This window comes from Schistocerca americana, chromosome 9 (genome assembly GCF_021461395.2).
Source record: "Schistocerca americana isolate TAMUIC-IGC-003095 chromosome 9, iqSchAmer2.1, whole genome shotgun sequence".
NCBI classification, from domain to species: domain Eukaryota; kingdom Metazoa; phylum Arthropoda; class Insecta; order Orthoptera; family Acrididae; genus Schistocerca; species Schistocerca americana.
In genome coordinates, this window is record NC_060127.1 from 120,662,694 (window position 1) to 120,677,562 (window position 14,869).

The 14,869-nt window shown below is 43.6% G+C and overlaps 1 protein-coding gene across 1 annotated transcript in view; it reads right to left on the minus strand.

Annotated features, from left to right (window-relative positions):
• LOC124551157 (esterase FE4-like) overlaps positions 1-14,869 on the minus strand; it is a 106,361-nt gene that overhangs the window by 26,480 nt on the left and 65,012 nt on the right. Inside the window, exons 6-7 of the mRNA XM_047126125.1 lie at positions 9,637-9,811; positions 6,486-6,658 (exon numbers count right to left, since the gene is read on the minus strand). Coding sequence (XP_046982081.1) covers positions 6,486-6,658; positions 9,637-9,811 — 348 coding nt within the window. The remainder of the gene's footprint in view (positions 1-6,485; positions 6,659-9,636; positions 9,812-14,869) is intronic.

Consider the following 14,869-nt stretch of genomic DNA (forward strand, 5'->3'; position numbering starts at 1 on the left):
AGTTCCACTGGACGGCCTTTTCATAAGGAAGTTGCGTTTATGACGAGGACGTGCGTTTTCAGGCTGACACCAGGTCCACAGTTTCTCTGATCGATCTGGCAACATATGAGCGACTGGGTTCGACTGAGTTGTCTCCTCCTTCACGGCCTTTGGTGGCGTACGCTGATAGCTCTCTCCTCGCTCGTGGGCAGTTCTTGGTCACAGAAGCCTACAACTATGTTACACGGCTCATTACGCTATTCGTTGTCGACATCCCCCTCCCCCCATTGGTTTCTTCAAATTTTGGCATCATCACCTATACACCGTTTGGAATATCTGTCAGTGATGGAGTCCAAGTTGCATTCACTGCAGTGCATTTCCAGGAAGTGGACGATGTTTCTATAATTATTTAAGCCGAATTTCGGGTGTGCCATGGGTTTTTAGGCACACATTACCCTTAAGTCGGACGTCATGCCTTGTTTTTACCGTAGCAGGCCAATTCAAGTGGCCTTCCATACAGCAGTGAAGCAAAAATGATTCAAATGGCTCTGAGCACTATGGGACGTAACATCTGAGGTCATCAGTCCCCTAGATTTAGAACTACTTAAACCTAACTAACGTAACATCACAAACATCCATGCCCAAGTCAGGATTCGAACCTGCGACCATAGCACCAGTGCAGTGAAGCAGGAGCTGGATTTTCTCCAGGCTGCTGGAGTTATAGAACCTGTAAATCCTACCACATGGGCCACCCCTCGTCGTACACAAGAAGCCCAATTGTTCTCTTCGGTTATTCGGAAAATTCAAGACTACCATCAACACTCAGTCACTGGTTGACACTTATCTTATATCGTGGGCAGAAGACCTCCTTAACAAACTTGCTAGTGGGTAATAATACAGAAAGATCGACCTTGCTAATGTTTACTTCCAGCTGCTTTTAGATGAGGAATGTCAGAATGTTGTTGTCTTCAACATGCCTTTTAGATTACATATGTAGAACCGATTCCCAATTGGCCTCATCTCTAGCAGTTTTCCAATACTATCTGAAACAACTGATGCAGCGCATTCTAGTTTATGTGAACCATCTGGATGATCCCATTGTTACGGACCCCCCTCCCCCCCCCCCCCCCCCCACATCCGGAGCATTGGCAACATCTTCTAATCCTCTTTACTATCCTGCAGCACTCAGGTCTGCATGGGTGTTGGGAGAACTGTCGATCTTTTCAACCAGAAGTAGAGTAATTGGGGCATTGGCTCACGAAAGACAGAATCAGACCTATTGACTGCAGTGTCATCAGTCTCTTTCCCATCCAGAGAAGCTAACCAAAATACTGTGTTTTTTGACAAAGTCAACTCTTTCTCCAATTTCCCTCACCACGCAGTCCACGTTTTGCAACCCCTCAATCATTAGCGTAAGACAGTAGTGTCCTATGTCTGGACCCATGCCCGTGACTGGGCTTTTAATCAATTAAAAACCAATGTTGAAATCCGATCTTTGTCTCATGCTTTTTTCTCTCAGATGTCTATTGGTTGTCATGGCTGACTCGTCTGCCTATCGCATCGAGGCTGTTCTGGCTCATGGAAATGAGGATCGCTCTGGACAGCCAATTGTGTATGCGTCCAGGACATGACTCCTGCTCAACGCAACTACTTACACATCGAAAAGGAGGCACTGGCAATAGTGTTCGTCATTTAAAAAATGCAAGCCTACCTTCTTGAGGCAGAGTTCCTTCTTATTACATATCACAAGTCCTCGGATTCTTTATTCAAGCATTTGTTCAAATCTTCCATAATGAACGGCTCAGAACTTACAGCACTAGGCACTTATACTGATTGCTTACAATTATACCACTCACTTTAAGCCCATGGGGCAACATTATAATGCCAGTATCTTAACATGTCTACCCAATGGACCCACTCCTGATTTCGACAGACAGGAGGTCCTCTGCCTCCACATTGATACTGCACAGCATTATACACTGGATGGTTTCACCATTAAGGCCGTATGTTTTGCTGCACCGCATGCTGTGACCCTGCTCTGTGGCATGTCTTCCGATACATGACCCTTAGCTGGCATCAACTGGTTTCTGAGTTCAAAACCTGGAAGCTACTTTCTGGTAGGCTCTTGGTCGTCGATGACGTTCTTCCCTGACTGACATGGATCAGGTAGTGATACCCACAAAATTCCAGCAGTAAATCCTGAGCTTGCTCCACTGGGGACATTGGTGGCATGTGCTGCATGAAGTCTATGGCACTTTGACATGTGTATCGGCCAGGTATCAATAGTGACGTTAAACAAATGGTCCATGGTTGCACAATGTGTGCCAAACACCAAGTAGCAACCCTAAGGTCTTTTTCACTCTTCAAGCAACAAATGAAGGAAGCTGCCGATTCCTCTGCCACTGTCTCTGCCCCCACTCTGTTTCTGAGCATCTATCACACCTTGACAATTGATGGTCATAGCCACACTGAGCTGCTCCATAGATGGCAACCACAGACTGTGTTTCATCTTCTGATGCCTCCCCTTCCCGCTTTATACTATTGGCCATCCTGGCGTAACACATCTGGTGTGTCTGTGTAGGTCTGCTCCTATGGGAGCCGTATGGTTTGGATGCCGGCAACAGTACTAGCGGTCCACACATGTTCGGTTATGTCTGTCGAAAATGGAATGGGCTTGAATGCCGCTACCACAACCTCCTCTGGCATCGATTGAGGACTGCCAATCACTGCCAATGTGCACTTCAGCACTGCCTTCAGCTTCCGTGGGAATGGGAGAAACGCACTCTCACCTCTAGCAATGTCACGATAGACAGCACTGATCAAAATCTGTTTTGCCATCTGACGGTCGGCGGGTCCAGGTCGTCATCCATACCTTCTTTCTGCCTCCCACAGTTCTTTCTGGGGCACTTTTGCCTGCATGTGGCTGCTTAAGGATGGAGGGAACTAGTATAGGGCGCCGCAGAGGTTGAATGTCCGCCACAGGAGAAGGACCTCAACAGCCACAAAAGGGCACTGTGGCGGCACTGTCCTTGCACACCCAGCTCGCCACTGTCTCGCTATGTGAGTGCGCTGGCCAATACAGTTCAATGTGGCTGGTATTTAGGCAGCTGCACGGCTCAAAGCAGACAGTTCAGTGTTCGTGATTCATACCTGCGGATCGATCCTCGCTGTACTTGAACTGTTGGATAACTGCCTTGCGTGTTACCTGGTCATTCTCTTTGGTTGTCTTGTATTTGTCCCTCCACTGCTCCTGATCTTATTATTATCGATGTGGTGACCGCTTTGCATAGTTCCTCATTGCCAATAAGCTGTTTGTCCTTGGTGTGGCCTGTTGTATTGTCTGCAGTCTGTCACGTTTCATTCTACACACCAGTTGGTTGAGTTACTCTTCTGCAGGGGGCTCACCAACCTGATGGCTCCCTCTGTTTCTGCGTTTCCTGACATGCGTACCGATATGCAGCTAAAGCAGATACAGCAATAGCTGTTTCCAGAATGAGATTTTCACTCTGCAGCGGAGTGTGCGCTGATATGAAACTTCCTGGCAGATTAAAACTGTGTGCCCGACCGAGACTCGAACTCGGGACCTTTGCCTTTCGCGGGCAAGCGCTCTACCTACTGAGCTACCGAAGCACGACTCACGACCGGTACTCACAGCTTTACTTCTGCCAGTACCTCGTCTCCTACCTTCCAAACTTTACAGAAGCTCTCCTGCGAACCTTGCAGAACTAGCACTCCTGTAGAGCGCTTGCCCACGAAAGGCAAAGGTCCCGAGTTTGAGTCTCGGTCGGGCACACAGTTTTAATCTGCCAGGAAGTTTCAGCAATAGCTGTGACCTCGATGATCCGCTTGCGCAGTGGAAGTATAACAGTAGTCTCTTTCACAACCGATCTAATTTAGCGAGAAGAATATAGGGTGATTCAAAAAGAATACCACAACTTTAAAAATGTGTATTTAATGAAAGAAACATAATATAACGTTCTGTTATACATCATTACAAAGAGTATTTAAAAAGTCTTTTTTTCACTCAAAAACAAGTTCAGAGATGTTCAATATGGCCCCCTTCCAGACACTCGAGCAATATCAACCCGATACTCCAACTCGTTCCACACTCTCTGTAGCATATCAGGCGTAACAGTTTGGATAGCTGCTGTTATTTCTCGTTTCAAATCATCAATGGTGGCTGGGAGAGGTGGCCGAAACACCATATCCTTAACATACCCCCATAAGAAAAAATCGCAGGGGGTAAGATCAGGGCTTCTTGGAGGCCAGTGATGAACTGCTCTGTCACGGGCTGCCTGGCGGCCGATCCATCGCCTCGGGTAGTTGACGTTCAGGTAGTTACGGACAGATAAGTGCCAATGTGCTGGCGCTCCATCCTGCTGAAATATGAATTGTTGTGCTTCTTGTTCGAGCTGAGAGAACAGCCAATTCTCTAACATCTCCAGATACTGTAGTCCAGTTACAGTAGCACCTTCGAAGAAAAAGGGACCAAAAACTTTATTGGCTGAAATGGCGAACAAATGTACAACTAAATGAAACTTTATAGCTCCCTTAATTCGCCGACAGATTGTGCTTAGCTCTGCCTTTTGTCGTTGCAGAGTTTTAAATTCCTAAAGTTGTGGTATTCTTTTTGAATCACCCTGTATTTTATGCTACAACCCGAAATGTGACTAGTGAAAGAAATTACGGTGCGGCAAGGAGTCTTATCTCGCTTGGATGAAGGAGACTTGATCCAGAATGTGTCGATTCACTGTAATTATGCTAAGAGAGATTTAGAATCAATTTTGCTCCTGGTAACTTTCTAGTTGTTTAGTTGGTCAAGTTCACATACGTACATTTGAAGAAATAAACCAGGTGGTTTTATAGAAAATAGCAACACGATTTTTCATTACAAGACTGACAAAAGTTTGTAGTTACATAGTTTTCTTGTGAAGTGCCACTTTTTCCAAACTTTCGTTACTGTATAGAACAAGCTACTTTTTCTTATGGATCACAAAAATGTCGCAGTAAGGCAGTACAACCCTGGATACACGTGTGCAGCATAACTAAGTTGATGTGGATGTAGTTCCATAAGCTTGTGGGATTATATCAGAAGCGACGACAGCCTGCAGACACACGGGGCTGATACTAAAAGGGCCGCAACGGCGGCATGCCGAGTGCATCGAACAGGGTGGCCTCTGCCCTCCCGATAGTGCCTCATTCGATCACGGCCTATCACCTTTGAGCATGTGTACTCGGGCAAGTCATGAGCGAACGCGGTGGGTTCTAACAAGTGTAATTGAGCTAAACGCCCGATTTACAGACCCCTAGTGATTGAATTGTAGGCATGGAAGCCATCAGCTGCAGCTCCCCAACACAATGCAGTCTGGAGAGTTAGAGAGGCCTTCCCTCACTTTGCTTGCTTTGAATTTAGTGTTGCAACTTTTTGACAGTGTAATGGAGCAAGCATGCAGAAACGTTCCTCCCATTATTTACTGTGACCTTATAATGTAAGACTCCTCTTAGGCAGTCACTGTTTTTTAACATAGGGATAAGGTTCTTTCAGTGAAAAAGTAGCAAGAGTGTATTTATTGCTCTGTGCTAACTGTTAAGCGTTAAACTATTGGGATATCAGTGCGTTTGTTTCGAAAAAAAACACTGTGGGGATAGTTGTAAAACAATTACAGTCCTGTAATTATGTGTGTATTCTTGAAAAGTAGCTGTTTGTAGAATACTAGGAGACATTCGACAAAATTGTAATGAATTCCCGAAAACTGCAAATATTACTTAAATTTGTTGCTGGTTAAATATTTAAGTATTGGGATATCACTGTATTTCTTTAAATAATGCACTGTATTGGTAATTGCTAAACATTTAGTCTCCCATATACATGCATGTCTTTGGAGTAGTATGAGAAAATCGACAAAATTGCAATGAATTCCCTCAAAACTGTAAATAGCATCATAAGTTGGCAAGTTTTGGGGCTACTCTGTTGCAAACTGTGGAAACAAAATTGCAAACATCACCTAAATTTGCTGCTGCAGCTAGAGACATTTCATTGTATAGTTCGCCTGATGTACATAGCATGAATGCTAAGCCCAGCTTATGACTACCATACCCTAAGATCCAATCAACAGGAGCACACTACCGGAGTGGGGGGGGGGGGGGGGGGGGGGGGCGGGGAGCGTCCATTTTGGATCACAAATTATGCTAAGTAAGAGGATAGTTACAGGTCATAAACTAGGTTAGGTTAAAAGGATTTGGTGGCCAATTTGTTTATTTAAGGTCCACACGCAAACATAGCGCTAAAAGCATTGGTGGCTAATTTGTTCATGTAAGTACCTTGGGGAAGTGTATGGTTTGTTTACCTAAAAGTCATTATGCGGGTGGGGCCAAGTGGCCTGCTTATTTACATAAGGAGAGCACTAAGCCAAAACTGGTACATCTGCACTACACACACGTGTGTGTGTGTGTGTGTGTGTGTGTGTGTGTGTGTGTGTGTGTGTTGGTAACAGAGGAAAACTCACTGTGCACAGTTCGAATTTCGTATCAGGTCCAATATCACGGTCCCCAAAGTAGAAGCGGCGTATCTGCTCAGCCAACGCGTCCTTGTCTGAGTCAGGGCAGCGTAGGTTCGTTGGGATGAGCAGATGGTGATTCTCAGCATAGCTGGACAGGTTGATGGACCATTTGGGTTGCTCTGTGGAATGGAGAGAACGTTGAATCAGATCAATACTGCTGTTGTGATATCTACAGTTACATCCAGATATATGTCCTGCAATGCAATGAAGAACATGAGAAAGGAAACTTCGCCATTAGTGCCAAGAACCTATTTTCTTCCTTTTCCATTCGCTTGTGGGAGAATGACTGCTTAAATTCATGTGTGTACGATGTAATTATCCCAAACTTGCCTTCACAGACCCTGTAAGTCATACGACGTCAGGGAATAGCGTCCATTATACTAAAGGCCAAAACTGTAGGGGAGAACAGAGTTGGGAATATATGCATTACATAATCAAGGACGTTGGGTGCAAGTGTGACTGAGATGAAGAGGTTGACACAAGAGGGGAAGTTGTGGTGGGCTGCATCCAACCTGTCAGAAGACTGACCATCAAGAAAAGCACATACGTGTCTCCACACTTTACAGTTGTAATAACTAATTAACTAATTTGTTAAATCACTATATTTGTCCATTTGGACAAGCAATTTTATTACAAAATTATTAACTTTTTTAGGTGAGCAGTTGGAACCAGTATCAGTTTGTTGTGATCTGCATTTACTATTTAATTGTTTATTTTGTGTACTTCAGAAATTTGACAAGAGTAATTTACAGGTATAGTAAATTATTTGTTAAACACTATATTAGACCAATTGGATTAGCGATTTTAATAGGAAATTATTCAATATTTTTGGGTGAGCAGCTGGAGCCAGTAAGTGCTCGTTGTGGTCTGCACTTACAATTGGACTTTTTAAATTGTGTATTTCAGTAATCTGACTCTAGTAGTTAATTTGTCCATCAGGTTATATGTCTCCCACTATGATTTCTTTTACTTCACAACCAATGAGTTATTTCTAAGGCATTAGGCACCGTGTTGTCAAGTGGTTTACTGTGATTTACAGACAATAGTAAGGGATTCATTGCATATCCAGTGTCAGGTTTCGTTGTATCACATTAATAGCCATTAAACAGAGTTAAAAAATCGATTTTCGGTTTTCATCATATTTCGATAGATTAAGGTTTTATTTAAGTACTATGAAAAGGATTTTGGTAAAAAAATTTTTCGATCATTTAAAGAGCATTTTCCTACCACATGTGTTTATGTGCCACGCTCACTTTTCTGTAACCCATTTTTCTGCATATATTTTAGATCATTATATCCCCAACATCGCACATTAGGAATTTTTTTACTCCCGAGTGCGTTGGCTATCCTTGGAATGCAACGGTCGGTATTCTTTTGTTTCTGCTGTTTGTAAACAACACGCTTTCAAACACGTAGTTAGTTTTGTTCAAGTGTGATCGCGAGTGGTTTCTATAGAAAATTTGCAGGTAATAAAGCAAATCTGGAGGCAATGAAGAGAGACGTTTGGGCCATATTCTTCCATAAGTCCTCTACTGATGATAAGCCATGTCATGGATTGTGTCCATCAGGAGAAAATTCGTGGTGCAGCATTCTCTTCCTGCTGCTGTTATTACAGCAATTAAACCTATTTTCTGGTACTTGGCTCATCCTGACTTTCTAAGGAAATGTCTGCATGGGCAGACACAGAACCCAAATGAGTGTTTCAAGAGCAGAATTTGGAACCGCCTTCCTAAAACTGTATTTGTAGTCATGCATACAATGAAACTAGTTCATGATGCTGTTATTATATTCGTGGTAATATTGGAAAGTGTTGGGTAGGCCTACTGAAAAAGCTGGGAATTAATCCTGGTGAAGATATGATCACTGGGCTGCAACATTGCGATAAAATGAGGATAGCCGATGCAGACAGGTCTGCATCTAATTTGGCCAAGAAAGCTATGCAGACATCCAGGAAGGTGAAAAAGAAGCTGGAAGACCTGCTAGAGGCCAAAGAAGGGCCATCATATACAGCAGGACAGTTTTAATTAGCTGTAAGTAACAAATTTCAAAAGTTTTTTCTTTAAAGTCAATTTACCACAAACTTAAATTTTCAGTACATATGTCCCATTATATCAGAAGCTATCATAGATAAATGAATGAAATTTTCAGAGACTCTACATAACATAAAAATCACCTCTGGTACTTTATTCATTAATATTCCCCAATTAGGAAGTTAACAGAAAATATTTTCTGCAGAAAAAAAGTTAATATTTTTTGTTAATAAATTTAAAAAAGCATTTCTTGAAAACTATAAAATGGATAAAGTAGATTTTAGTACAGTTGACTCTATTAACATCATTTAACATGTAAAAATATTAAGGTCCTGCACCAAATAGTTTTTTTCAGAAATGGGTCAAATACTTGCCAAAATTAACATGGGTTAGATGGGCAGGGTGTGGTCCCCTTAAATCTTCCCTGCATTATCTAATAGCTACAGGCGGTCCTCTCAACCGCTGTCGAATTTATACTGCTCTCATTAAGAGAACTGATTTGCAACAGAAGGAAAGCTTCATTTCTGAGTGAAGAAATTTGTGTCGTCCACCTCATTCATGAGAGGTTGCGGAGAATAGCCACCATTCCATGTGCAGTAGAAAGCTCACAAGAGTGCCCACAACTGATTAATTGGGAAATCACAAACCAATCGTTGCCCTCCAAGCTGCGGCAGCTGATCGTCCGTTTTACTGTGCAACTGGATGCCACTGTCTGAACAGAATAGACCTGCTAGCCTTGTGTGCAATTATCAGCCGTTTATGGTCCCCATTTTCTTTTGTATTTTTTATGCGCAACGCCAGTGATAAAGAGGAAAGTACCAGTGAAACGTGCATGCAGACATTATATCTCAACTTAAAGACAGAAAGAAATGTAAAAAACATTTGCATTGGTGCTGTTTTAAATGACTAAAACTAAATGTGTACTATCAAAAAAATGCATTTCATTAGTTGTGTATATATTACCAGTATTAATACATGATAGGGCTTCAGAATACACCACAAGGCACGTCCTATACACTGCCGCATTCATGTCACATGTATGCTCCTTAGCAGCCCACAGTACTGACCTGCAGCGAAGAGTGAGCCTTCGTGAGTGCCAACTCCCGTGATAAGGGGCACAGGGTGGAAGTCTCCAGAGCGCAGCAGCTGCGCTGGGTCTCTGGGGAAGAAGGCCCCACCGTGTGCGTCAGCTGGCTCGACCACTGTGCCAACAAATGGGAACAGCACGCCCCGGGCCTTATCCTGCAACAACAGACAGCTGTCAGGAGGTGTAGCCAAGCCCTATGTAAGCAGGGACATGACCTTGGCTGCTCGATGTTCTGCCTTAACTTTGTTTTTTTAAACTCTTTCACACTAGCCAACAGGGAAAATTTAAAGTCCTCAAAAAAACGTTTTGCGCTGCACTCACGACTTGGTTCATACGGTTCAAATGGTTCTGAGCACTATGGGACTCAACATCTTAGGTCATCAGTCCCCTAGAACTTAGAACTACTTAAACCTAACTAACCTAAGGACATCACACACATCCATGCCAGAGGCAGGATTCGAACCTGCGACCATAGCAGTCTCGCGGTTCCGGACTGCAGCGCCTAGAACCGCACGACCACCACACTTACGACTTGCACAGTTTTACAGTTTCTGGTTTCGGCTTCAGAGCCATCTCACTCAATACTTTTTTGACAACATAAATTTGAAAGTAAAGGCAAATATGCAGTGCAGGCAATAGTAAACCTGTTTCTCAGTGCAGTTTAGGAGACACCGCCGTGTCTTCCATTGTGAAATGGCCTGAGTACATTGATCAGTCTGTGAACCTGCCCTGATGAGTCGTTTCGAGACTAGACTGGGTGCAAACTGTCACTCTTAGACAGTAAGGGATGCCAGGTTGGAAGGACCCACTTACAACCTGGCCACTTATTTAACAGTGCTTCTTAACCCATACATTGGCAAGCATGAACAACATATCTGCAATTAGGTGCATTTTATTCTGGAGCTGGCTATACTTCTAAGTTTCGACTTGGTATTTGTATGCACACGAGTCAGTCTGGAAGAGATTTGAAGTTTGATTATTGAAAAACTGGATGGGTAGATTGTAAAGCGGTGTTGTCATCCACGTGTTTTTCATTTAATGGCAACATTTTTTAACGTAACGATGAAGTGGCTTCTGGTACTCTTTTCCCACCTGCAGTTGCCAATTTATTCCTGGACGACTTCGAGGATAGGGTACTGAACGCTTCAGATTTGCAAAAAACGTGCTTCTGGAGATATGATCAGAATACATTTTTTGCCTGGTCTCTTGAATGTAAAGCTCTTGAGCGACTTTTGAACCGTTTCAACTGTCTTCATACCAGTATTAAATTTACTATAGAGGTCGAAAGCGAGAGGAGGCACACAAAATTTATGTGGTACTCTGGGACGTAAGTTTTCACTGATGAGTATATGCAGGAAACATGATGGGCCTCTGGAATATAGTGTTCACTGATAGGTATCTACAAGCTAATAGTTCTCATCCAGTGTACCAATAAAATAGCTTCCACAGGACTCTGGACTTTTGACAAGGACAGTTGAACCCAGGCGCTTGCACATTTGACATCGATGTTTAAGGAAAATAGATGCCCTGGCAAGTGGATTCGTCAGGCTATAGAATTTTGACAATACCTAGGAGCATAGATCTGTGGCCTTTATTCCTTATGCTGAGGCATTTCATTTAAGATTGGAAGGACATGAAGGAGCGTCAACATTAAGAGTGTGTTTCGGTCACCTTCCAAGTTTACGATACTACTCGAATTTGTCAAAGATAATTTTGGACTTAGGAGGGCTTGCATGTACAAAATTATTTCGTATCTGTGTGGGAGGACACACATTAGCCATCCGATTTGCACGATTCAGGACATGTGCATGGAACATGCAGTCATACAAGACTGCAACAGCTTGAAGAATAGGTGGTAACGCAAAGTTGTTTAAACGAGGGACTTGTAGTGAAATTTGACCAGACTCCAACAGTTGCCAGTACTTCCAGATTTAAGAGTAGCATTTATAAAGAGGTAAGTGGAATTAGGTTGACTGGTAACCTAATTAACAGACAGAAAGGTTTTCTTCTTGGCAGGAAATGTAGCCCTGTCCTATCTCGCAATAAAACATAATGCTGTTTGGTGCAGATGGCCCAATACTTGAAGACAGTCTTTGAGAGCGATGTGCAGTTGATCCCAGTGTTGTAGTAAGGGCAGTGCCACCATCCCAGTCTCAGGGAGCAGCAACTCTTGTGGGAGATGCATGCAACGTGTACAGTATGGAAACCAATACAGGATGACGATTTGCACCCCTAGCATCAGTTTTCAGTGACACTCAACAGATGCATCGTTCTCTTGAACATGGCAGACACATTGATCGCAGAAATATAGAGTCATATTGATTACAGAATATGACAGCAAACCTGGGGAGATTGATAAGTACACAACCATCTGCACATGATGAATTCGGCCTCTAGGTGTCCATTACAAATAATGGTACAAGTCCCCAACACAGTGTAAAACAAAGATGATGGGAAAGGTAACACTTGGAATGGAACCTGTCTGTGGAATCAGGTTGTATTCATCCAAGAGTGCAGGATATTTCTGCGTTCTGATGGTCAGTGTAGAAGAGCGTGGGTTGCCAGGTATCAAAGCATCATGTACAGGTATTAGATACAACACATCGTTTTTGAGGGTAATTCCAGACCTGTGCAGTATCGAGAAGGGAGCCTCGAAACTACTGCTCAGGTTTACTGGACATTGGGCGATGGAGTTTCATCTTCCATGGCGATTATGTAGTAGCACATGATGCCCACCTTGTGTACACTTTTCTTCAGAAGGCAGGAATCAACCAGATGGCATTCCCTATGGAACTGAATTGGTTGACATGAATCCGATTGAATAAGCTTGGTATCTGTTGAAAATTGCAATGCATCATCACAGGCACCCTTCTCGCACACTGCATAACCTCTTGACGGCAAAGAGTGCATTTGGCTTGAGCATCACCGTCTCGACCACCTAGTGGACAGGAAAGATCCAGGCACGTTACCAAGCACAAGGTGGAGAAACATCGCATCGCATTTCATCGGGCGTCAGATTTGTACTGAAGCTATTGTAACGTATGTGTGGCATAAAAACGAGTAGTAGTAGGTGTAAATCCAATGCCACAAACAATCTGGAAACACTATATGACATGTACGTTTAATACAAGTAGTCCCTCTCTCACACAGACACACACCAAACACACACACACACACAGACACACACACAGAGAGAGAGAGAGAGAGAGAGACTCACACTCACATAATCTACCACAACTGAAAATGGGCTTCCTATAGTTATAATTTAAGCACTGAACAGTAACTAACGATTCATCAAGAAAGTGATAAAAAAAACCGAACACTTGTGTGCCTTCTACTTATAGATTCCGAGTGCTAATGAGGGTGTTAGCTCATTTTTATAATCATTGTTCCTTCCAAATCACGACACAATTTATGAATATCATTTCGATCTAACATCACAGTAACGTGCAAGTTTACGTTGCTAGACATTCAGCAAGCAGTGATCGTTGAAACACTACTCATTGACTCCCATCCTGCCTGCATCTGTAACCTGATGGAATGCAAAGACAATGCAATTATGAGGAGCATTCAATAACTAATGCAACACATTTTTTTGTCAGTCAGTTTCAGTAAAAATGCGGAATTTGTTGTGGAACATCGTGGAATATTCCCCACTTCAGTTCTTGTAGTTTCATGACGTTCCAATAGTTGGCGGAATGTACATAACCTTTAAATTGCCGTCTTTAATGGAGGTGCGTTCCGAACAGAGAATTGTTATTGTTTTTCTCCTGGCACAAAAGCAGGGCAGAATACCTACAGAGACCTGGCAGTGAACAAAAAGCACGCTGAGTCGTCGCGTGAGGCGTCTGTCATCGCCACAAAAAGATCGTGAAAAACTGTCCAATATCTCACGTGCAGGCCGGACGCACTCAGCTGTAACTCGTGCAACTTTGGAACGTGTGAACACTCTCCTTCGAGGTAATGTACGGATCACAATCAGCTCGCTGCTGGATTGAACGTCTGTGTTGTTAGTGCTGACACACTCGTCCACCTGTTGAGGTACTTAAAGGTGTGCGCTCGCTTGGAATGGGTTGTGCAATACGAGGCTTATAGTGACAATTTTTTGCCAAACATCGTCACATACTGTCATGTCCTGACATAGGTGGGAGAAAAGGGGTTACTGGTCAGTCTGCGGTCCCGAGCGGTACAGAGCAAAAGGCAGTAGGACAATTCATAGTGAAGGCATTTGTTTTCTTCTATCTGGGCTAACACTGGTACAGGCGTTTACTAGAAATGCAGGTGGTGAGACTTGGTAGGGAACTCGTTGTGGAGACTCTTGGACAAACATGGTTTTCAAATCGTTTTTTATTCCAGACAGGACTAACTAATACACTGGAGGCTAGTTCTAGGGTTAGAAAAAGCATGAATAACACTGTTACAACAGAAGCCAGTGCAGAAGTCCCAGGAGTGGATGCTAACCACAGTAGCAAACACTAGCACCGTCTTAAGGCAACAACTTAGTTGCAAAACAAAACATACGAATGTGACACTGTTCAATGAGGCACTCCAAGTGAGAGAGCAGACTTACGCGGAGCTGGACCGAGGCTGGAGTCGTCGGACGCGGATTCGGCGCCCAGATCGTCTGACTGAGAACTCCGCCAAAATGCGGAATCTAGGCGTTTTAAAGAGTCACGTGGGGGCACTCAGCCAATCCCGCAGGTCTCTTACAGACGCTTGCCAATCACGGTTTAGTTAGGTCCCCTCTATTGCTCCTAAGGCGGGGATGTTAATGCAGCTGCAGTAACTAAGTCCGTACTTGGTATCAACATTGTTCAGCTGAAAGCTAAAGGTAAGTGCTCTGCAAATAAGGCTTGCAATATTAGCCCCACCCGTCAGGCTCCCCGGATTAGGGACTGCTAGGTCAACAGTTTTTTGGCGTTTTCGCTCTCTTTCTAACCCATGTGAGCCTACTGACGTTGCTGTTCTCACGGCTGGTATTCAGCTGCCATTTGGTTACAAAGTTCTGCGGTGGCAACCTACCACAGCGTCTAGAGGAATATGAAGTTTCATTTTAATTCCCTGAACAGTAACTAGCGCCCTGGGAGCGCGTTTCGGGGCGTCTGCATTTTCGCAAGGCTCTCCCCTAACTGTTTACTTCATGTAACAATATATCTCCTAGTTTCGTCTGCCCTCAGCATCGTCTCTGCTTCTGTGCCTTGGAACGCCTGTCC